Below are 26499 nucleotides of genomic sequence, written 5' to 3' on the forward strand. Positions count from 1 at the left end.
ATATACACACACATATGTACATATATACATATATACAAGTCAAAAAGTTATCATTGAAAGTGATCTTGAAATGGGTGTGTGTAAGATGAAAAAATTACCGGTGAAAAAAATTAATACAAAACGGCCGTTGAGCACACTTCATTTGATACTACACTGAATCTTAAATGGCGGTCTCATTAATTTAATAGTGTATACACTCACCGGACCCATGGATACACCTGCACAAGTTAATGGGATCCAATATAATGGAAAAGCTAATGAGATGTTTCTCCCTTTTCTTGTTGCCTCGCTCGTGTACGTTAAATAAGGTAATCAAATTATTAGTCAAAACTCTTAAAGCATAATTTATTCAAGGTTTGCGCATGCCAAAAGTGACACAGGACCAGGATTGCACTGGCCAACTTGGCTAATTGCAGTGCAATTTATTTAGCTCATTGTGGGACGAGTACACACATGCTGATGAGTTAACTACATGAAATGTCATTAATCAAACCTGAGATGAATTTTCCTGGCTAATTTTGTGGTTTTAAATAAACTAGATAAAAGGCAGGAGCAAACCAACATGCAAAACAGTGCAACGGTAGCTAAGATAAAATAAGGTGTGCTGATGAGAACTTATTCTCTTTTATAAATTAAAAAAAAAAAAACTTTAACAACAAAATTCCTGGCTTTTGTTTTAATATTGTTGAAATTCTATTTAAAGGTGAATTGATTTCATTTAATGGATGTTTTGGTCTGATGAATGTCAGGGAAAAAAGGAAAATGTTTTTTCTAATTTATTTTTCAATTCCTATTTTTGATTAAACTAAATCCCTCCACCACTGAATCTCCTTTGTATTGGATGTGCTTAAAAAATAAAATAAAATAAACATTTCCATTTGTCAAAACCACTGCATTGAGCGAACTGACACTTTCCACGCTGCACAGAACATGTAACATTCATTATCCTGAACATATTGGAGCGCCATTCAATAATTGTGTACAGGGCAGATCTGGCCCGCAAGCCATAATTTAACGACATCTGTGTTAACCAGAACATGCTATCTAGTACCTTCGATTTGGGATTTGATACATTCCAGCCTTAATTTTCAAGCAATATGCAGCCAAAAATTAGACAAGAATTTAAAGCAAAGCTTTATTATTTATAGGAAGGGGAAATTGTTCTTTCACTCATCTTGCCTTGCAGTTGCACACAAGTGCAAAATACCACGGCAATAGAGATTTAAATATAAGGTGTATTTTAATGATTATCTCTGAACGTACTTAACCTTTCTCCCAAAGAGATAAAAAAAACAATAGCGGTGAGTGAATATCTACAAATTATTAAACGTATACTGGAGGCAGAGATGATTTTTTTTAAATAATTTTTAATCTGAGTAAAAAGGTAGTGTTTAAAATAATTTTATCGAAATATTTGCACTGGAATGTTGTTTAAAGAACAGAAAGTGTATTTACCAGGGTTTCCAGGCAGCTCATTTCCCATTTGATCCTGGTCTGGTGGATTTGGACTGGACTCTGGTATGGTATTATCTTCTGGATTCTCTGGCACTCCAGGGTTGACTGCATTCGGAACTGTGGGAACCAAGTTTAAAAGAAACAAAGTCAGTCTTTGGCACCGCACGCACTCAGCATTACAATGACACCTTCCTCAGCTACAGAAAGGAACACATTTTGTTATCTTTGGATATATCTTTCATGTACAGACAAGGTTATCGTTGCATGTGTTGAGAGCGTTTTAGAAGTCACGATGAAAGAACAAAAAAAAGGGAAGGACGAGTTTGCCAGGGTCTGCGAAACAGCAGAATCCTTGTCCTGTCGTAAAAAATGAACTCCCATCTACATCAGCAGACATTTTCGACCACGACACACACACACACACACACACACACGTACACGGGTAAACACAGCAAAGCATAAACCTAGACTCTACTTACAATACACTTAGGCATGGCAGAATGAGGGTGAAGTAGTTATATATTAACTTTTTATTGCTTTACATTATTCATCACGTTAAAAGGCCATAATATGTCTTATTTATTGCACTGGCTCCAACTCTGCCTGAAAAGAGGCACACTTTTGAGGAGGAGGGCAGGAAGAGGAGGGGTCGCGCTGAGGGGAACGTGAGGGAAACAGATAGTTTATCAGTCTGTCTGTAGCAATTTCAACACACGCGCTTTGAAGCCTCGTGCTCGTGTGGCTTTTACGATGGTGCGGGTGGCCGTCGCTTAGAAACTATTAGCGAGGCCACTCGGACGGGTTCCACATTACAATATCTGATGCTATTCGCTGACCCCGGCTCTTTTTATCTGCATGTGCCCAGGGCCTGCTCAGGGGGAACCTGTAAGGACTAGTGTTTTGGGGCAGGCAACTCCCTTAAGGCAGTGTTTGGATGCGTTGATTTTCTTTCTCCGGTACAGCACGACATGCTACGAATAGGGATAGAGAAAAAAAAATTGTGATCTCAGCCTACACTGGCGTACATTCCGTTTTCTTTAGCATCCAAACATAATTACGCTATTAACACATTTGTCTTCCTAATGCTCAGGTCACCACTTTGCTACCTTTGCGGTATTCGTGAGTAATGCCGTGAGGCTTGGAGGCGTGTCAATAATTGATGAGAAAAGACAGCGGTAAGAGGTAGAAACATTTGCACATCATGCTCGATATGAGGGGACACACTGATATGATTCACTTGCCCCATTGCCGTTTGTTACCCGCTGAGCATGTACAGCCTGCGTCGATGCATGTTCTGACCCATTTTTCGGCATGTACCGCTGACATTTCCCTTAGCTACGAAGACAACGACTACCTCAGAAGTGCCAAGCCGCCAGAAGGAAGGATGGAGACGGCGGGGAGGGGAGCGGGGAGTCGAGGGAGACAATGATAGAGCTGAGGCGGCAAGGGAAGAGCGAGGAAATGAGTTGCGCGCAAGGAGGCGACTCGACATATTTCGAACAAATGTAGTGGCATGATGGCGGCCAGAACAAGTCATTCTACAGTTTTGGCTGGAAAATTCTTGAAAAATAAACCGTCGCTTCTCTGATTTTCTGCTACATACTCACCAATAAATAGGTAATAAACTAGTAAAGCTTGATTATCTCAGATTACATATCAATGGTAACAGGGTTGAAAATCTGCAATAATGTTAGTTTTCTCTCATGAGTAACTGCTAACTGTTGATACAAAAAAACTATCGACGCAACATGGCGGTGGCCAAAAGAGATCAAAATGAGGTCATTCCACAATTTGACGGCACTCGGACGTTTGGTCGAAAGACGTTTGGTCCCCGTACGTTTGGTCGAACGGACGTTTGGTAGAACGGACGTTTGGTAGAACGGACGTTTGGTCGCCGGGTTGTTACTGTTGAAACCAGCTCTCAAAATTATAATCATGGGAGAGAGAGAGAATGAGTTTAATATCTAAATATCTAATATCAAAATATCAACAGTAAACTGTCATAATTTGATATCGAGCGAACCCGGCGACCAAACGTCCCTTCTACCAAACGTCTGTTCGACCAAACGTCCGGTCGACCAAACGTCCGGTCGACCAAACGTCTTTCAACGAAACGTCTGGTCACGCAATTTGACAATTTGGCTTCAAAATTCAGAAAAAATAAACCTTCACTTTTTGGAGTTTCAGCTACACATTGATATGATTTACAATACTACCTATACTTATGAAATTAATTGGTGCCGGAACTTGTTTCATAACTTGGATTCTTTGTAAACAGAACAGTATTTTATATGTGAATTCATTCCACTGTCCTCAACACAAAAAAACTGCCAACTAAACCCATTAAAAATGATCAAAGTGTCGCAATTTTGTATGAAAGAGGTGAGAAAAGGATTTATTAATGTATTAAAATGAATAAGCAAAAATATTTTCTATTCGTGTAGTTGCTTTTTCAGAAACAAACGACACTGTCAATGTACGCCCTGCAATTTCTTCCCCTACCCAAAGGAGTAATAGTCCCTGAGTCATTCAGAGAGGCCATGCCAAGGAATTGCAGCTTTTAATGCTTCCTCCTACTTCAATATCGTAGCAAAGGCAAGTGGGTTACGGCCGTATTCCCTTGCAACATCTGTAATGGATGGATAACAGCCCCGTTTCTTCATTTCACTCGCAGCATCAATTTTAAATAAAGATAGTTTCTTTAACCACATTCGAGGAAAAAAAATGGAGTTGTTTTTGTGAAACAGCCATTGGGATGTCAACGGAGTGTAGGAAGATTGTCAAGAAAGACGCAACGCTACAATTTCAAAATAAAATAATGGATACAGGAAATGTATCGACCTTTCGGGGAATTTTGTAGCTTGGATGTTGTTTTCGTATATTGGAAAAGTGATTTGCATATAAAAAAAAATTGTATGTATAGAAGCTTTCATAAGTAGAGTTACCACTTGATGTATGCAATATACATAATTGGTATAATCACTAGAACATGATTTCAGATAGGATTAAAAATCCATAATAATGTCAGCTTTCCTCTCATGAGTAGCCGCTAACTGTTTATCTAACTGTTACTGCTGAAATAAAATTATATATGCAATTAAGTAAAGAAAAACATGTCCAAATTTGATTTTAAGCATAACAGGAATTCATGCAGTAGCATGGGACATTCAGTCAAATCTAACTACTTTATAGAAACATGAAAAATACAAGCGAGGGCATAAATTTGTTGAATCAATACTTTTAGAAAATTGTTTGATGATGTTAAATCCAGCACATTATGCATGCAATTCAGTGCTTTCTTCTTCTATCATGATAAAAAGGTTATGGTAAAAAGCACGCAGCTTGTTGAAGGACACACACTCCACAAGAAATGACTATTTGAAATATGTTTATGAAAAGAAATGTTCCCACAGTACAACAAACAGCCATGAAACAAATACCATATTTTCCGGACTATAAGTCACACTTTTTTTATAGTTTGGCTGGGACTGTGACTAATACTAAAGTGCGAACTTTGTGTTTTTTTGCTTTCTCTTTTTTTCTCTCTGACCACCATGTTTTTTTCAATCTATAGTTATCTTAAAAAACAGTTATGTTAACAGATGCCTATTTAGCCTGTTGTCCTCTATTTTACAATTGTTACATTAATGTATATTTCTTCTTGGTTTCTGATAAAATAAAAAAATGGCCTCCAAAAATTATAATATATTTTTTTCCTCTTCACTGTGTATTCTTTGGCAGGTGCGACTTATAGTAAGAAAAATTCAGTAATACCCGAGAAACTAGATTTAAGATTTCATTCAAACGCTTTTAAGTGTACAATTAAATTGCGTTTTTAAATTAAAATTTTGCTTAAAATTCAGATTCATTTGATTGTATTAAAACTATTATCAAGCCCTAGTTTCTATTATTAGTAATTCCTCCCTTTTTATATATATTTTTGGTCTCAGGACAAGAAGGTTTACACAGAAACTGTACGTTTTTGGTATTTACAGTGTGGATTAGTTAAAATGTGATGGGTGGTACGTAAAAAGTGTTCCAATTGTGGAATGACTCAACAATGAAACAATAAAAGCTCAGTCTACAATTTGAGTGTTCCTCTACCAAAGGAAACAACAGATGGAATACAAACCAGGTAAACAACTTAAGAGGGTGAATCGGCAGTGATTCACCGCCACCATAAAACAATGCGCATATTGCACACGATGACGGTTTACCAAACCGCAACCCACGAGCAAAGTGCAAAAGGCAGAGGAGTGGACATATGGGAACGCACGGGAAATTGGCGACAGGAATGTTGGCATTCAGCAAGACAGACAGGGAATGTGGATTAAAACACAATGACATCTGGGGTCAGAGCCAATCACGGGCCAACCATTTTGGAGTTTGACTTATATTCAATTATATAACAAAATACAGAAAACACAACGCTCATAAATTATCCAGAAAGTAGAGGCAGATGGCCGCCCCACCCTGAGCCCATCTACTTTTTCCTTCCTGTTAAAAAGGCCTTTCTTCGACTTACTTCAAGTCAGCTCTCTTTAAAAATAGAAGTGTGGTTCAAAGGCTGGCCCAAATCAAACGTGCTCTGAATTATCTGCTGTTATCATTTGGTGGAGCTTGATCTTTGGAGAATTAAGGAGGATTTTTGTACTAAAGCACTTTGTAATTAAAGGAAAATGTCTTAAATTTGTGTTCTTCTTGTCTAAATGTCACATCATTTCTGGAGAGAAAGTTATTTTTGTACTTGGCAAAATGCTATTATGCAGGAAAAAAGAAATATATTTTTTCCAAATGTACTATTAATATCTCTCTCTTTGGTTTGGTATTCATTCTCTGGGTAGCATATGAAGAAAAATGTGAATTAAATCATAAACACCTTAAAAAATGAATACAGTTTTATAAGCCAGCATGTAAAAATGGGAAAAAACCTCATCACTTGCTGGATGTAAATAATACTGATGTGTCCCTAACAAATAAATTATTCTGCTCAATTAAGGTTTGGACATAAAGCAAAGATAGCTTAACTGCACATGTTAAAGAGGGGGGAAAAGCACTGAATGATTAACGACATATTCCAAATTGTGCAATCACTAATGTTCGTCACTATCACTATGTCACAGAATCAAGACGCATGGCTGAGGAAGTGGGTTAGACTTTACGGTCTGACATCTCCAATGAAGACGACCCCAGACTGAAACTACATTATCTCAGTGTTTAATGAGCAAGTCAGACCACACAGCAAGAATTGGCCCCGGGGCAACCACGTTTATTGAAGCAACAAGGAGGAGCTTGCATGCCTACCTCGCCTTCTGAATTTGACAATTAAAATAATTGCAGAACTAACAAAACAATTCAACAGTTATTGTTTCTTTATCCCTATCAACTGGAAACGCGCCAGTTCTAGATAAAGAACACATTTCAATGTAACCTCTTAAAAGTTAAGGTACATTGGTTTTGTTCTGGATGTTTTTTTGTTTCTTTTAATCAAGGTGGATGAAATGAAGTTTACTCATAATATTGATTGGATTGTTTTGTTCATACACCTCAAAGCAGGGGTGTCAGACTCTTTAACGTCAACTTGATTTCACGTGGGCCAGACCATTTTATATATAGATATAATATTTAAAAAATAAATGGATTAAAAGAACTGGATTAAAAGCCCTGAACATTCAGTTTTTTTTATAGATCTAAAACAATGTTTATTTGAGCTTTTTTATATATTTTTAGATTTTACAAATTGTTTTTTGAACTAAAAACAGAAAAAATGGATTAAAAAATTACAATTATTGATTTAAAAGGGGGAAAAATCAGGAAATTTAATATACATCTATACTCTTCATTTTAATTTGATCCTAAAACAGAAAGTCGGCACACATGTTTTACTTTCCCGGGCCACACAAAATGATGCGGTGGGCCAGATTTGGCCCCCGGGCCACCACTTTGACACATGTGCCTTAAAGAAAAGTAAGCTTGGTGAATTTAAGCACAAACTAATGAATCTACACTCACATTTTCTTAGTACAATCAAAATATTTTCTACTGTTTATGACCATCTAGGGGCATTTAGAAACATATGGTAAAGTATTTTTCTACTTAACTTCCCGTTTTGGTTGACTGAAAGTTATACAAAAGCAAGTAAAAGGGGTGGAATTACTCACAGGCCATTGTCAAATTGTTTCTCAGTTGGATAGGCACGTGATCTACTGCATTAACGAAAAGTAAATCTGACAGCATTTTTTAAACCAGGTTTTCAGGGCGCCGAGGATTGTGAGTGACAGATTGCTTCTGACAATTCTGTGAAATAAGTGCGTACTCTAGCAAAGAAGATGAACCGCCGGGAGCAACTTGAACACACTGGAACCGAGAAGTTTCCTAAGACTCTGGTCGAGTCAGATGTTTGCTTTCGACTTCCATTAAGTTCACAAATTTGTTTTCCCCCTGCTAAAGCCTTGCCTGCACTTATGCAGCTGTGTTGTCTTTTGGTGGTGGGATGTCATCCTGCAGGATGCTTCAAGTGACCTACATGGAAGAATAATGCAAGGCATGCTTGTTTGTCAAATGATTGTGGCCATTTTTTGACTGTATCGGCTGAATTTGTCTCCAAGTCCAACCTTGCTAGCATCAGCAGCTCGTTAGATTCTATTTTCCTATCGACTGCCAGGATACGCTGGCCTCATCTTGCCAGCCAACGTTTAAATATCAATTTACAAACACAGACTAACACGAACAAGCCTCTACTGTCATTTTTTTACTTGCAAGTCTCATTTTTTTTTTACGCAAATCATAAATCTTGCACTTTGATAGACTTACAAGCATGCGGTGTGTACGTGTGTGTGTGTGTGTCTCAAGAGGATGGTGCTTGTTTATGTCTGTGTGTAGCACACTGTCATTTCCAGGATATGTGAATCTGCCTCGTAACTAAAATAGAGTGCTATGCAAATGCGTCCAAACAAATCCAAACAAAACTCAATTGTTTACTTGATGTCCAGTGTTTTTACGTACTTTCCACTGGCCACTTATACACAAACATACTTTAGCTTTCACATCAACGTCAAACTGCATCTTCACTGTTTAATCAACCCTTTTCCAAAGTATCATCAGCCGAAGCCATAAAAGATTTATAAAATACAAGAAATAAGAATCTCAGAGTAAATCAGACATAGGCAACACTTATGCCAATGTCATTTTTCTTCCTTTTTCCCAATTTATTGCATTTTTTTTGTTTTGTAATTCATTTAATGTGTTTTTATGTGACTGTGATTGCTTTTATTTTATATATATATATATATATATATATATATATATATATATGTATATATATAATAATAATTTGTGTATTAAATGGTTAAATTTGGAACCAATAAAAAATCCACATCCCTGTGACCCTTGTGAGGATAAGCGGTTGAGAAAATGGATGAATAGTCCATTTAAAACTCATTCCTATACTTTTTTTACACACGTACAGTGTATATTTTCATAGACGGTTGACGTTGCTTGATTAGAGGAACAAGATTCACATTTTTGATGGCCAAAAAACAGCAATTGCAAATGAATGTAAAGCAGGATGAAAATGTTTCTAACACTTTTACCCTATCATTAAATGTTGCAGTGATGGTGCAATCAAGATGGCGTGATGAATTAGTGGAGTTACAGAGAAGTGAGCCAAGGACATGCCAACTAGAAATTCTTAATAAGTTCCAACTTGTTTCCAATACTGAGGTTAGCGTGCTTCCTTTTTCACCTTCTTAATATTTGGATTCCAGAGTAAAGAACTTGGCAAGTAACTGTTGTCGTGGTTTTGAAAATTTCCCAGACGGAACTAAACATTAATGGCTGAAGTCCAAACTGTTGCTGTCACGCAGTGGTACCGTGTGATTATTATATTCTGTGTTTTCGAGTTGAGGAAAAAAAAATGTGGCACACCTTACTTGTCTCGACATGCAGGCTGATTGACATAATTGTAAATGTTAAAAGTCAGTGTTATCTTTGGTGACTTACACTAGTTTTGAAAGGAAAGTGAGTGTTCTCTGGCAATAACCTTAGTATTTGTTCATTTACATGGACAGCCATGGTGAGCTACTGTTTTCCAAACAGAATGTGGACTTCAACATATAATTAAGCAGATGTTATGACATGCCTTATTTTATATATATTTACAATCAAATTAAACCGTAACAAAAAATCTGGAACTAGACACAGCAAATTGAAATGCTGTAATTAATGTATTCATACATAGATACATATAATAGAGGTGTGTTTTTAACACATTCCTCATGATTATTATAGTATTCCAAACATTTAACAAGTTTAACAAAAACATTTTAATTACAGCTTGCCGTCTAGACAGCACGGAAACTTTGTAAGTACATCTTGCGGCATTTTATCGGTCGGTAAAAATTTTGAATCAAAACTGACAGCGCACAGCCAATTCCTAATTATGCATGTCATATCTTCAAATTAAAATAATAACAAATGTCAAATGAAACAGCGAGAGAGAAAAATGTTTTGTTTTGTTTTTAACCTGATTATAATGCTATGAAACACGAGATGTGGATTTGAAAAGGTACGTCAAAATAATATGTCTTAGCCTGAAATCAATCTGTGACGCAAAAAAAGGGGGGGCTCACCTACTTGCCTAATTTACTGAAATATTTTTTCTTTTTGACCATAAGAAAAAAGATTCTATTTTGATTATTTAAAGGCTTGTACCGTTTTATATAAATTCCCTAAAATGGCATTTGACTTGACATCTTTTCTATTTTTAGGGTTATTTCCTATTTTCTTCAGTTTTGCATTGAAATGTAATAGCATTTCAGTGATTAAAATCCTTTCATATTAAATAGAGCTTTTCTGAACAAAGATTGTCACATGATTAAAGGATGATTAATCTGCATCAATTATTTAAAAAGCCTTCGAAATTAGATTTTTCATAATCTAGTCACACTCCTAAATAAAGAGATTGAACAATAGTATAATAATATATCTGTGATCTTTTCCAGGGGCATCCAACCGATTAGCGCATCAGCCTCACAGTTCTGGGGTCGAGAGTTCGATCCCAGGTGGGTCATTACCGTGTGGAGTTTGCATGTTCTCCCCGGGCTTGCGTAGGTTTTCTACGGGTACTCCCCCCCCATACTTGGATTAAGGTGGGGACAGTTTACACCAGAAAAGAAAATTTAAATCAATGTCATTGTTTTTTTAACCTGTTTTGATTTAGGTCTTCTGTATTACATAATTAGGTACTAAATATATTTAAAAAATGGAGTCAATATATCTATATGTAGACATATACAGTAGATGGTGTGTGTATTTATATACGACAGACTGGATTTATTGCACGGCTATTGTATAAAACTTTATTAGTTTTACCTGGTTGTGCCTGATAGATGCTATTGAATGTATGTCACAACAGGACAAGTGTGGGCACACCGACATAAATAAAAATCATAAAATAGGAGAGGCCTCGTTGGAAGCCAGCGAGCGGCAGGCGGAGTCACGCTCCACACGCATGGCGATAAATGAAAATGTCACCGCAAAGTGAAACATGGCTGTAAGGCCTCAACGCTGCATTGTGTTCTACATCGGAGGTGTGAGCGCAACATTTACCTTGTCCGACTTTCATGATGACTTTCATGGCTCGGCTCTTGCACACGCCTCCCTCGCGGTTCTCCAGGCCCTCCACTGTACCGTTCGAAGTTGCTGTTGGAGAAAATAGACGAAGGGAGGACAAGGATGAGTTTGAGGCAGGAGGATAAAGAAGAAGGAAAAAAAAATGTGGAGCGAAGACGAGACACTGGTTAATGAGCAGGTCTATAACGTGCAGCGCTAATCAATATTTACGACAAGAAGTGATTTGCTGTTCCAGTGATTAGCCTTCCTCGCCCTCAATCAAGTGTCAACTCCTCTATACCCTATCGCTCATTAACACAATAAAGTGGAGGCAAATGAATGGAACAACATTAGAGACAGTGGATTTGGAGATGGAAGAGGAAACTACGCTCAGGCTGTTTTGTGTGTGTTTAGGGGGGTATTTAGTTGTAGCCGTGAGACATACCAGCCAGAGTTCCGGTGCCTCTAGCTTCCCCATTTCGAGCTGCATGCGCTACGCATGGTTGGTAGTGCTGAGAGCTAAAGGCATGCAATAATATTTATGTGTGGGCATTTGTGTCCAGTCGTGCAGATTGTGAGTGTCAGCTTCTCCGTTTGTTTTTCTTGCGTGTGTTCTGGGTTGACATGAGCGGGGGGCTCAGGGTCGAAGGCTGTTTATTCAATGTCATGCTCACTTCGCACACCGTGACACAATTGCCTGTCTATTTTAGAGCCCATGATAATGACCTGGGGAGACGGAGTGTAGCACTGACCTTAACACTGGGCAAGGAGTTGTGTGCGTGTGTATGCTAAATGCCATGGAATCTCTCCGTCTGGAATTCCCCAAATTATCTCCAACTCCATTTGCTGTTCAAACATACTCCCTTTCCGTGAAAAAGCTTTCTTGTTTCTCTTCCTCTATCACCTTAACCTTGTGGTATTTATCTCTTCTTCCCATTCGGCTCCCTTTATTTAGTCTTTTTTTTGGTTGTTTGTTTTTATTCCCTGTTAGACATATCTCTCAGATACTCATATGACTGGAAGGCTTTTAAATTAAGATGACAAAGACTCTGCTACCCAATAATAATGCTTGATTCAATTCGGGACAACATTTTGGTAATAGAAAGTTGAAGAGCTGGGTTTTACTGCTGTTTTGCAAATTTCAGTTCTACAGTGCCTAAAACCTCTCGACCAAAAAATAAAATGAAAATTATAATAGTTGAAAAACTAAATAACAAATCCACACGATGCAACTGATTAACATTTTTTGGTTGCATCACATATTGGTGGCCAACTGTCACTTGGCTGAGTTCATCAGGCTCAAACTACGCTTTGCCTCTGGACAGAAGGCAGACAGGAACAGGAAATTAAACCTACACACACTAAGAAGATTACACTAAAAAAACATCACTAAAAGGATTACAAGACAATTTCACTGATATAGGTCAGATTTGCTTCACATCTGAATCACTGTTAAATACAAATATTTTGAGGAAATGGTTAGTATAAAAAATAAAATTTAAAAATAACAGCACTATCAAAGGACTCGCACGCAAGACAGAAAGCAAAATGCTGGATTTCTGGATGTTCTATGAACTGAATGCATTAGCAGGCTACATTTTTTTTAACATTTTAAGGCATAGAATGTACAGTAAGTCAACGGCACTACTATGTGGGAGCGTGAAGTGAATTAATTAGTTCTTGTCTTGTTGTCTTTTCCTACCTTAATGCAAATTCTAAATAATGACGACAACATTGAGCTATTAAAGTGGAAAAGGTTCGTTTGAGGTAATTTGCGCCAAAGGATGTAATAACATCGTGTCATGAGCAAATTCTTTTTTGTAGACAGCAGGGAGACAACACCTAGATATAATGGCTTACTAGATAAGATGAAGAAAATCAGCAACATGCAAAAATGTAGAGAATTTGGTCAAGGAGAGTAATTAAATGTAATTATCATTCTGATATTGCAGTATATTTCCAAGTGTTCTTACTATTTTTATTGTGATTATCAATATGCCGGAGAACTGACATTGCAGTGCATTTTCAAGTTATGTTTTTATCATTATTTTATTTGTCCTGGAGCAAACAAATTCAGAATATCGAGGCAACTTTCACAGTGCTGATCTTAATATGGTGAATGCTTCTTAACAACTAAGCTTGTAGTTTAACACCACATAAAACAGGAGCAAATAGGATTATTGCTTGAAACATTTAAGTTTGGCTAAGATAAACTTCAATTGAAGGCTTTCACGTCTGCCTTTACTGAAACTCTTGAATTAATCTCTGTTTGAGAAATGTCACTAATTATATATATTTGACTACCGGTAACCGTATACTTTCTCCTTGCTCTGTGGGCCAAAAAGTTGCAGGTATGTTTTTTACTGTAGCGATTAAAAAGTCAAGGCTACAACCCCCGCCATTGTTTCCCAAAAGTTTTTTGCAGTGTGGAATTTTTATGATCTGGTTCAAGGCCATGCTGAGCGCATGTCAGGAAAACAGTTAAACACAGTGAGGTCTCCATACCGTCGTAATGTCTCTACAGCCAGTAACTTAAGTCATCCATTTGCCGGCCAATTTCGTAAGTTTAGAATTTTGACATTTGTGGAGCCAAGTTAACCAAAAAATGAGTTCTTTGAAGGATGAGCTCAAAGCCACTTGAATAATCAGACTAAAAGCTAAGTGTCATGCTCTGAATTTTATATCCACTCAGGGAGAGCAAATCTTCCTAGCGTTAACTTGCGTCTGTCATTTGAATTAACCATTCCTTCAGGCTGGCTGAACAGGTTCCAGCATTAGCGATTGGCACGATGATAACTTCGCCCTTTGAGGCGTCTGTTTGGGCCAACAGCTGGAGGCAGGCCGGATTTATGAAGAGACGATCACTTTATATGTTGTTTGTGTTCGGGCCATTTCAAACGTCAAATAATTCTGGGTTTTAGTCGAGCCGCTGGAAATAATAATCTGATTAACTGTGTCCAAATTTAACCACATTTCCTTGTGTGTTATTCCATGTGAAGCCCTCTTTTGAGTATTATTCAAGATGGTAGGTAGCCTACAGAAACTACTGTTGAGTGTATAAAGTACTAGATAATCATACTTGGGCCTAAAAGCAACTGAGTGACTGTTAAACACTGGGTTTGTCATTATAACCTGTCATATGTATAGTATTTACATCGAGTCAAGTCAAGAGTTCACCCAGGAAAAGATGATTGCCAGCCACCGCTCTCGAACCAGCACGACTACGCAACAAGGACACGTTGTCATCTTTTCATTTAATCTGAAAGCCTCTCACTCAGTCTATCTCCTTTGTCGACCTTTCACTCCATCTTTTAGTCCTCGGCCAACCCTATCTCGCTCTCATTTTATCCCTTCACCCTGATGTTAATCCAAATCAGGATTTCCAGATATTAACAGTTTGTCGTTTGTGCCGTGTTTTGGAAAGCGGGGAATGGGGTCTTCCTGAGTCTCCAGAGAGATAAAAAAAACAAATGAGGATAAAGACAAGAACTAAGTCCCACTCTTCTGTTAATGATTTAACGGAAAGGGAGAGCCGGATTAACATCGACGACCAGGAATAGTGGAAAAAAAAAATGGTCATCATGTGAAGAAATGTAGCTCTTTAAAATAAAGCAGTCAGTTCCAAAGCTGTTTATGCAAGTATGATTTACCGTTTCTTTGTGGGTGTGGACGGTTGGCCGCAATGTGACTGGTGAACAAAAGATATACAGCTGCTGAAGTCATAAGAGAAACCAGGTGCCAAATGTCAATGATGGGAAATATCGAAAGTCACGTTGGGGCCAAGAGACTGCCTTACAGGGGGAAATACTGGCTTTGAACAAGAATTCCAGCTCTGCGCATACACACATTACTCTCTATTGACATGCATGTCAAGTACAGTGGAACTTCTAAAGAAGCACCGATGAGATCGTATAGTTGGAATTTGTCAGCATATAAAGCAAATCTTTGGATCGGCTACTATCAAAGCATGGAGGTGTTTGAATTTTGACTGATTTTTCTTCTGGATTTTTTTCTGCTATTCTGATAGTAGAGGCTTCTTACAATTTTACAGTGCAATTAGTTTTTCGATTGTGTTTAAAATTGGAATTTCCCTTGAAGCAGCAAATCTGATGATGGCCCAAATCAATATGGTATAAGAAATAGGGCTGCACACTGAATGGGATTTTAACCGTGATAAGAATTTTGGCAGTCCCATTTATATAAACGTGATAGTAAATTACTACATTAAAATGTTGGCCCTGCTTAAAAGCTCAATTAAGTGGATTAACTAACAAGAAAACTCTCCAGGAGAGTAATAGCAAGTAAAAAGATTCGACAAAATACCATAATTTTCGGACTGTAAGTCACACTTTTTTATAGCCTGCAACTAATACTAAAGTGTGATTTATATTTATTAATTTATATTTGCTTTTTTTCTGACCACCAACAGCCTGTGATGTTTTTTAGGTTACAGATATCTATAAAAGCGTTATGTTAACATATGTCAGTTTAGCCTGTTCTTCTTCATTTTACGATTGTTACTTAAACCTATGTTTGTTCTTAAATGCAAACTTGCTCTCCCCAAAAAATAAGAAGTATAGTCCAGTGAGATTTATATGCTTTTTGTCATTCTTTGGCTGTGGCGACTCATCGTCCAAAAAATATGCTATTTACAGTGCCAAAATTTAACATGAGAAGCATCATTTGAGTAGTTATTGCTTCGACAGGGATGCAGATGTTGCCTGGACTTCTTGGGGATCTCAGGACATTTGTAGTTTAAAAAGATTTAAGAGGGAAGGGGGAAGGAAACAGTAAATATTAGGTTTTTCTCATTCATAACTGTTATTCAATCCAAAATACATAGATTTATAAACGTAATAAATAAACAAATAAAAAAATTACCACCAATGCTGGTCCTAGTTATTATTATTAGGATGATCATTTTGTGCAAAATCATGCGGCCTCAAATTGAAACAGCTACATATACAAAGATTACTTATATTTCAGGATGATCACATATGTTTGCTAGTGAAGTCCTGATCCAATTCCTTGGAAATGCATTAAGAAGAAAAAAAGTTCCCCAATTTGTACAAAGTTATCCAAATATTACAGCCATATTAAAGGGCTATTAGCACAGCCGTGGCTTTAACAAAGCAAAAAGAAACATTTGCAAATCCCTGTCATTTTGCGAAAGACAGAAATAATTGCAAACATATTACAAATAGTATTTTTCTTTTACTTTTTTCCATGAATAAAAAAATAACGTTGGTCATCCTGTGTTATGAATTGAGTTATCTTGCCTATTCTTGACAACTATGCTGTTAATGGACATGTTTTGTCTAGTCTGTTTCTGGAGTCTAAACTTTCCGTATGTTTTAATAACTTTGTCACTTTTAGCCCTTAATTCATCGCAGTTATAGACATTAAATCCATGGCATTGAGTGATCCTCTTTCCCTCCCATCCAAGGCTGCAAGCAAATCCCTCCCTCACAAAGGCAGCCAATGACCTAATACTCCAAAATAAAATGAAACATTTTAAAAAACCCAATCCTTTTTAACTGATTCGACCTGACTGTGCCTGATTTCCGATCACATGATCGGATCGGATCGGGGACCTCCCTACTTCTATTTAAGTTAGGTTTGGGGGTGACTACTCCCCGTGGTACTCCAACCAAAAGAGTAGGTGACGAGGGACGCTGTGCCGACTGGCTGAAACGAAACCAGCACAGGCCAGAGTGCCGTGCGCTGCTCTATATTTATTCTCAGGTCTGCTAAATGAGGTCACTCAGGTGGTCCCACTGAATACATTCCCTATCTCCATCATGAATCATCTGCTGCTTATTATTCCTGTCCAGCCCAAGGGGCTCGCTTCCATACAGTGCAGTAGGCTGTGTCTGTGTGGGTACTTGTGTGTGGTGTGTACATCTACTTTTGCAAGACTGAGAGCGTGGCGTCTGCCTAAAGCAAAGAATGAAAGGAAAGAGACAGCCCATGCGACAGACATAGAACAGGTTGTTTAATGAGAAAGTGGATGAGAGGTGACATTCATTGGCTACCTTTCACACAGTGCCCCTCATTCCCTCCCATCGTCACCACTACTATTCTGCGCAGCATTCAGGCTCTCTCTTGCTTGGACGGCCAAGCAGGGACCTCATAGTCACATCGACTCCCTGCTCGAATGTCTGTACTTGCAAGGAGCATACGCCAAACCGCAATCTGATCACTCACACCTAGCATAGAGCAAAATATCAGCCATTTTTGACAAAGCGTGCAACACTCTCGAGCCTGTAATTTGGGCATTAACACCGCATCACAACAAAAATGGGCACTTAGGATACCTGGAATATTTCCATCTCATTTTTATTTATGCTCACAAAGCATAAAGGAGCGGTGAGGGGCAGGGGGAGGGGGGAATAGAGACTATTTGCACAAATATTTCACTCATGAATGAGCATAGAGAGGGTAAGATTAGGTTTATGGGCACGATTCCAGAGATGTCCCCCTCCCCTTCACAGCCTCGACATGCATGCGAGCATGTGCACATACACACGCATGTGCAGACAGACACACAGACACATAACATGACATGTTGAGTGTGTGCAAGGCAGACTGGAATAATATGAAAGATTTGGATTTTTGCACTTTGAACCCACTCTAATCCAGAGTATTAGGGCAGGCCCAAAACCTGATTATACCCGAATGAAATGGATCTAAATAGATGTCAAAGCCTATCAGGCCTTCATTTCTTTGTCCTAGAAATAGAAAAGGTGATACGCAATCAACCTAGTCTTTTGCTCTCTGTCTCTCGCTCTTTCTTTTTTTTCTTCTTCTTTTTTTCCAACATAAACGAACTCGACTTTTCATATCAGCTCATTTGAATTAGGAATGCGCAGCCGGACCGATTGTTCATTGTTCTGTTTCTTTTCCATAATGACTGTTGGCAGTGGCTTGGACAAGAAAAAACCCACACAGTATCAAGATACACAAAGCACAACAAGTACACAACTGTTGCTTGTGAAGAGTTTGGATACATACTATGTATAGCCGAAGGATGAACACTTCTACTTGGTGCGCCTGATTAGAGTTTTACACGCATGAACAAACAAATATAACGGCAAAAAACAATATGGAAATCTGTGCCATCGGAATGAGTTTCTAACATGGAATCTTTTTTGCATCAACGTTTAATTGCAAAATATTTAGTCCCAGATTTCAGTTGCAAAAAAAATCATTTGCAACATCCATATAATGACTTTAACAAGGGATTTTTTTTTCAACTGGACTGAAACAACTGGTATCGTTGCGCCTGAATTTCTTTTACTTAATTTTGTTATTTTTTCGTAATTGAATTAATTCGAGAGAATTTCGACTATTGCAAAAAATGTTAGAAATTCGGATTTAAACGCCAATAGCCTGATTTACTCTCTTAAAATTCACACAATTTCACATAACTTGGGCGTCTACCAAAAATGTCCAGCACATACTAAAACTCATCAACTCAATCAAATCTAACCATTCTTGCACACACACACAAATCCACACACCCGGACAAACACTACAGTCTGGCTGCCTGTGCAGCCAGAAGATCAGGAAGGACTTAAGAGCTCCTCCGGCACCAAAATTACAGGGTACATCTAAATCCTCCCAGCAGAGAGCACTATGGGCCTTACATGGGGTGGGAGGAGGTGCTGTGAAAGGGTGAGGGAGGGCGAGTGTGCGGTGATGGGGGTGTTAAAAGAGGAGATGGATTGGAAAGGGAGAGCTGGGTGAGAATCGGGAGCAGAGGAGAGGAAGCTGGTGATTCCTTTTTTTTTGGCGAGTCAGGGAGGAGTGAGACTTGATCTGACTGAAGTGTGCTCATGCAAACGTGTGTATGTGCGTGCACAAAGCGGAGGAAAGGCTGTCGGAGGGTGTGCGCGCATAAGGCGGCGAGGGGTATTTTGAAAGGAGGTGATGAAGTGAGGAGTTGATAGGAGGCGAGCTTAGTTTGGAAGGAAAACCAAGTGGGAGGTGATCTTTTTCGGTGAGGCAGGGGAGCATACGTGCGCGTGCGTGCGAGCCAAAGTGTCTGCCAACTTGATTCTCTCACACTAACCAATTTTCTTACTCCCCACTTTGGGTTGGGTGCCACATTGTGTGTATTTGCACATTTCTATATTCAGCTGTGATTGTATTATGCATCGTGTGCATCCTAGGACAGGCCTCTCTCCCCATTATGCGTGGACACGATTGTGGATATTCACATACTCTATATATATTTTTCTGGTAATGGTTTATTCTGAGAGTGTGAATAAGTACGTGTGTGTGTGTGTGTATTGTTGGTAAGGACTCCAGAACCAGCCCATCACCTAGGTGCTTCATGACTGCCTATAAAAGCTTTTTAACCTCCACAGAGGAGCTGTCAGCACCTTCCAATGTGCCCAAAAGTGTCCGTAGGTGTGCGAATATGGGAATCAGGCAGCAGAGACAGACCCTGCATCATTTAGCTGCGGGTGTCTAGGTGTCACCTTGTGCTGAATCCAGCAGGGAAGAGCTTTAACACCCTTGCACTCTCCACTCTCCATTTCCCGACTCGGCGTGCTGCTAAAGCCCCCTTGCTCTCATTCTTCGCACAAAGCATCCGTGACACAAACACCTGAAGACAGCATAGCCCCGCACACATTTGGGGTTTCCACATGCGCGTCTATTGGCATATGAAATATGTGCACACGGCATAGGTCGCCTGTCAGATCAGCGGGGGGATAAAGGATGCAGAATAACAGGAGGACCATAGGGAGCAGAATAAGTCATCTGTCTCAAATAGAAGCAGACTGAGCCCACTCCAATATGACAGATGTGGACACACACGTCTTTGAACACATCACATCCTCAAGGAGCCCCCTGCGCGCCTCCCCACTCCACACACACACACACATGCACGGGCACACAAAATGAAACCTGCTCAAAATGTGCATGCATGCCTCTGAGCTGATACCCATATAATGGGGCAGGAATGCACCGAGGGGAGGCAAGATAGTGGAATTTTGATTATAGTCGATTGGCGGAATAAAATAGAAAAGCCAGCAGGAGGCTATGTGGATCTGTCAATGCTTGCGAATAATACAGCACTAAGGTAAGAGAAGAAAAGCTTCTGAAATATTCGCTATTGACATCATAATTACCCTGAATGCAAAATAGAAATCCATCACGGCAGTGTTGCGTGGAACATTCGGCAATTCACCTTTCCTAGCTTTTTCAGATATAATAGAATCCATTGGTAGTATCCCACGCAAGCCTCCCTAATGACAAATGAGATAATTGTCTCTAATGGTACTTTTCAGTATTGTGGTGATCGAGCTGCAAAAAATATATAAAAAAATGACATTTTTACCCACATTGTGTGCAGTGCTTTGTGGTTGGCAATTATAGTTTGGTTCTCATACACTCATGTCCTCTGCAATTGTAGTTACATGACGATGACCTAGTAAAATCAGGGTATCTTTGTTTTTGTCCATATTCACAGGGTTCTGTCTAACCGATCTCAACTCATTAAATTAATCGTCTGCGATTGACTGCGTAGATGTCCAATACAATTTGAGCAAGTAATGACTTGAACTAGCAAAAATGGTTGACAACATTAGGATATGTATAATAGGCAGGACTGTACTGTCGCCACTGCCTACTGCCAGGCAAGCTTGACAAATTCTTTGTAAGTACACAAAAAAAAACGATCAAGCATAAAGAAATGCACATTGGGCAACCCTTATACGCATGTGAATATTTTAAATGAACAGCCGAAATGACTGGATTTATTAATATAGTTGTAACTAAAACATTTTTTGCCTAAACTTTTTCTTATAATTTCATTTTACAATTTATATATATATGTATATATATATATATATATATATATATATATATATATTTCAGCCAACTGTTAAGAGGGTGATGCCATCAGGTGGCACAAATATCTGACATATATTGGCACGAGAAATCACATGGATTTTTAAATGATACATAAGTGACTTTAGTGAAGAGTATCATCAAAATTTAATTATAAATGAACTCAATAAATTGTTAATAATATCAAATTCTGAATTATGTCTTCCCCTAAAAGCTCACCCTCAGTACATAAAAGCCTCTCCTTGTATTTTTTTTCGCGGGGGGGGGGTTATACTTCAAATGGCACAGCCCTGGTGGGAACACACACACATTAGCCCCCTTGAATAAACAAAATGTACAGGTGGATAAACGCACGTTGAGTGCAGCACACCCAGAAAGACTTGCAGACAAAATACAGCTAGTGCACGCTCTCGCACGTAAACTCCCCTCACAGTTGTTGACGTGGTTTAACTAATGGCAGGAGAAATGTTGCGTGTTCAGAGAAATAAGCAGAGAAGAAACTAGGTCACAAGAAGAGAGAAAAAAAAAAGAAGTAATTTTACCTTCCAATCAGTTAGAGCGAACGGCTAGAGGCACGCATAAGTGCAAAAGGTTAATATTGTTCATGTGGGTGTTGCCGAGTTACTGTTTATCTTGTTTGCACTAATGTGTGCACAAGGCTTGTTTATGAGCGTGTGTAAGGTGAACATACACCGATTCGTCTATGGTTAGGGGGAGTTGAAAATAGCGTTGCCAATAATCCCATCACATGGCTAATGTATCCCTTACAACATAAGGCAGCAAGGGAGATGTTAGTAAATCAACACTCTATTTGACATCGACTCCCGTCTGCAGTCGTCTTCCATGTGAAAGACAGCAGCTTCACGGCTTGTCGTTGCTATTGGCAGCATTAGTGGATAGTCTGATAAGTTCCTGAAGTCTTTTTTTCTCCCTTTGCTTGGAATTGAATGGCGAACACGGTTAAATTGAGCATAGAATTGTCGTTTCATTCTCTATTAAGCAGAAAAACACACTTGTGGGAAGAAAATTGATGGCCAAAGGAAAGTATCGCTGAGGGAAAACAAAGAGTTGTGTAATGAAATGAAACAAGTCATAGCGGATGCAGTAAATATTTTCGAAATAATAAAAAGAGAAAGGGTAATGCAGGAAGTTACGGGAGAACGAAAATCCCGTCTCGTGACAGTTTTTTGTGACAAAGTAATATTTTAGTCTTCACTGAGCACATGTGCTTTTTTTTTGTTATAAGGCTGCTAAAATGAAGTCAAGTGTCCCTTTTTACATGGTGATATTAGTGCGTCTCGTAAAATAAATCCAAAGTGACCCTTCGCCATATTTGAGTATGCAGTTTTACTGAATAGATTTTTTTTTCTCTCTCTCTCCAAGAAGACCAAAGTAGACAGGTCGGGTCATTAGAAAGAATGAAAGAGGAGGAAAAAAGCGTCAGAGATTTAAAACATTCCCTTTCAGAGAAGCATTCCGAGAGGAATCACTGATTTATATGGCGATACAGATGTTTATCAGGTTTTTCACCACACAGATCAGCGAGAGGAGGATGAGATGACAGGCTGCAGGCGACAAGTTCTTATTGGAGTATGAATAAATCTAGGCCTTCATCTTTTACGATGCCTTCCTGTCGAATGGAAAACCCTTATTTTTCTTATGACAACCTTTCATTACAGCCACTGATGGCAGGAGGCTGACATCTCTACTGTGCCCAATCGTGGAATGTGAGGTATGAAAAACTATTAGGAGACAGGAGTGGAGACGTTGATTTAATTAAAGAGCTCGTCCCCTGCATGTTGAAGAAACCCCCGTGTTCTCAGTTTGGACTGTTTCCCACGGAATATGTCATTGTACATTGTTATATATATATATATATATGGACTGTTTATATATATATATATGTATATGTATAAGTATATGTATATGTATAAGTATATGTATAAGTATATGTATAAATATAAGTATATGTATGAGTATATGTATATGTATAAGTATATGTATAAGTATATGTATAAGTATATGTATAAGTATATGTATATGTATATGTATATGTATAAGTATATGTATAAGTATATGTATAAGTATAAGTATATGTATAAGTATATGTATATGTATATGTATAAGTATAAGTATATGTATATGTATAAGTATATGTATATGTATATGTATATGTATATGTATATGTATATGTATATGTATATGTATATGTATAAGTATATGTCTATATCTATATCTATATCTATATCTATATCTATATCTATATCTATATCTATATCTATATCTATATATATATCTATATATATATATATATATATATATATATAAATATATATAAATATATATATATATATATCTATATATATATATCTATATATCTATATATCTATATCTATATATATATATATATATATATATATATATATATATATATATATATATATATATCTATATCTATATATATATATATATATATATATATATATATATATATATATATATATATATATATCTATATCTATATAGGCATGTCCCCCATTCACACTTGTCCTGAGCTCTGCAAGAAATAGCTGAAGTAAATGTTCTGGTAGCTATCAGAGAATGTTCTGGTAGCAGGGTTAAGACGATAACAGTAAGATAGCATCTTGCAAGAGTGATAATATTTGCACTTTATATTCAAATGGGCTTTTTACCTCGGGGCGAAAATATGTGATCAGGAATTCTCTGTTGTTTTATTTACCATGTTTGTAAATGATGGTATGTCCTTTTAAAATTTTCACTGTTGAAAATATCTCAATTTCTGTTAAACTGCTTGGTGAAATTAGTATTTAGGTTTACAGGTTTTCGGACATAGAGATGATATTATCAAGATTTTTAAAAGCTCTAATTGTATTTTTCCACAACAACAAAGCTACAGATTTGTGAGCCATGTTTCTCTTGTCTGGTTATGCAATCAGCGGCTTCACACAGACAAAGAGTCTCCTGGTGAGCTTGTCCCCAGCAGGAGGGAAACTGAAGTTTTGCTCTTTGGGCCTCATTTGTACTGATAATCACATGAGGTGAACGCTAGTTCACTCACTAAATCCCACCAGATGATAATAGTGATCCTCTTCATCTTTTGTCCAGCCTTTGTTGTCATACAAAAAAAAAGGTGGTTTAGGACTCTGGACTCCAAAAAGAAGTCACCCTCCTCTAATCCGAAGGTCCACGAGCCACAAATCAGCCAATTCCGCTGATAAAAGGAGCAGTGGGATGGATCGGAATGCGATGAGAGATAGTAGCGGCGTGTCAAAGGCCACAAGGCTCCAAAAATCTATCGTGCTAAAGAGCTCATCTGTGTGCAATACCCCAGCATAAAGATCCCCCCCCACCCAAATCCCCGCGCCACCCAGTCGTGAATGAAACAAGAGCCAAGGAGCTGGAACACATTAACGAAGAGACTAAGACAAAATACCCACATTTGCCACAAGTGCTTATGCACGTGAAAAAAATGCAGTTGTGTGTGCGTTTATGCAAATGTACTTGGATGCCAGTGTGTGTGTGTGTGTGTGTGTGTGTGTGTGTGCGTATGAGTCATCTGTGTGCACAGCTCCAAGACTGCGTCTGTTCACACGCTGAGAAGAAGGGTGCTTCATCGTCACTGACCTTTTCAGGCTGAATTATGACAACCGAGTGGGGCCATCCGCGGCGCAATAACACACGTCAAGGATGGGACACAAACAAGCAAGTAAACAACAACCGCACACACCGCAGGCATCGGTGAGGAGGGTATGCTAAACAGAAGAAATATCGGCCCACAGGCAGGACAAAAAAAGGGGGTGTTGTGAATGACAAATTCTTCTTTTAGTGCAAATGTAAAAGTGGAATGCAAAATGGAATCATGAGAGTTTAGAAAATAGATATTTTTCTCTGTGTTCTACCGTTTTTCCTTTTTTTTTTTACTGGATATTTTGTAATGTGTCCAAGTTGAAAGGACTATTGTCCTATTTAGAAAGAATAAAGAAGCTGTGCAAATGACAACTTGATTGAGTTCATTGATTGATTAAGATGTGTCCTAGAGAGTGTATTCTAAGCTAATACAGCATCTACGGGAATGTGATTGCCACAGAAAGAAAAGGAATTAAAAATCAATATCATGACTTGGCTGTTTAAAGCTTTCATTGTAATTTCAAATGTGAGGTACATCATTTAGAAACACAAGAAAAAAAAAGAGTCCATTTCGAAGGTTGAAATTAAAATTAAATACTTACCTCATCGACTTGACTCTGAGTTTTGTACTCTAAGGTTTCTTTGTGTAAGAGGGGAGTTTCTCACTCAAGGGGCCTCTTTAATTATATAAGGTGCACCTAATCCTGCTCTATATGACATGAGATAATTGCTGTTTTCACTTGGTGCTTTAAGAATGAAATCTACTAGAAGTGACAGCACTGGAAAGATTGCATGTATTAAAGGGGAGAGAAAAGTAGAAGAACAAAGCACTGTGTGGGCTGGCAATTTTAGTGTCCCAGTTCACGTGCAACTTCTGGGACTCAAGAAAGTAGATTTTAATGCAAATGAACATCCTGACCTACGAGGGCTGCCGCTACCAGAAGAAAACTGATCGATTATTAAATTAGTTGAACCATTTTGATAGTTAATAAATGTTTTTAAAGACATGGTTGACCTCGAAATTGTCCAAATTCTCTTTTTTGGCACTTCAATTACTGGCAGCAAAAGATACTTATAGGCATCCAACTCATTTTAACTATTGATGAATTGCTACCAACCCTCCCAGTCAAAATGGAATGGATGTCTATTGCTGTAAATATTCACTTGTTTTAATTTGTCATGGCAGTGAATGAGTCAAGTAAATATTCTCGTTTTAATTTTGGTGATTTTTCTGTTCATTTTTATAATATATTGTTTGATATATATATATATATATATATATATATATATATATATATATATATATATATATATATATATATATATATATATATATATATATATCTTTTAAAACATCCATTACCTCAATCATTTTCCAGGTTGCTTATCCTCATGAGAAATTTAATTTGAAATATCTAACACAATCTTCTAGATCATTGGTGTCAAAGTGGCAGCCCGGGGGCCAAATATGGCCCGCAGCATCATTTTGTGTGGCCCGGGAAAGTAAATCATGAGTGCCGACTTTCTGTTTTAGGATCAAATTAAAATGTAAGAGTATAGATGTATATTAAATTTCCTGATTTCCCCCCTTTTAAATAAATAATTGTAATTTTTTATCATTTATTTTCCGTGTTTTTAGTTCAAAAATCATTTTGTAAAATCTAAAAATATATATATAAAAAAAGCTAAAATAAACATGGTTTTAGATCTATAAAAAACTGAATATTCAGGGTTTTTAATCCAGTTCTTTTAATCCATTTATAATTTAAAAAAATCTAAATATTATATCTAAAATGGTCCGGCCCACGTGAAATCAAGTTGACGTTAAAGCGGCCTGCGAACCAACCCGAGTCTGACACCCCTGTTCTAGATGGTAGAATATTTATCACTTATGAAGTTATTTTGAAGAAAAAAACAAATTAC

At 37.8% G+C, this 26499-nt stretch overlaps 1 protein-coding gene and 1 long non-coding RNA gene across 2 annotated transcripts in view; one reads left to right on the forward strand and one right to left on the reverse strand.

Moving 5' to 3' along the window:
* The window catches only part of LOC144082689 (ephrin-B1-like), a 67631-nt gene that overhangs the window by 5660 nt on the left and 35472 nt on the right, over positions 1-26499 (reverse strand). The window contains exons 3-4 of the mRNA XM_077609977.1: positions 11065-11157; positions 1456-1572 (exon numbers count right to left, since the gene is read on the reverse strand). Coding sequence (XP_077466103.1) covers positions 1456-1572; positions 11065-11157 — 210 coding nt within the window. The remainder of the gene's footprint in view (positions 1-1455; positions 1573-11064; positions 11158-26499) is intronic.
* Positions 20040-24245, forward strand: LOC144082690 (uncharacterized). The gene is made up of 3 exons (XR_013303306.1): positions 20040-20158; positions 22608-22660; positions 24055-24245. It is a non-coding gene; the product is annotated as an uncharacterized LOC144082690 (long non-coding RNA).

The sequence above is a fragment of the Stigmatopora argus genome, chromosome 9 (genome assembly GCF_051989625.1).
Source record: "Stigmatopora argus isolate UIUO_Sarg chromosome 9, RoL_Sarg_1.0, whole genome shotgun sequence".
Taxonomy (NCBI): Eukaryota; Metazoa; Chordata; class Actinopteri; order Syngnathiformes; family Syngnathidae; genus Stigmatopora; species Stigmatopora argus.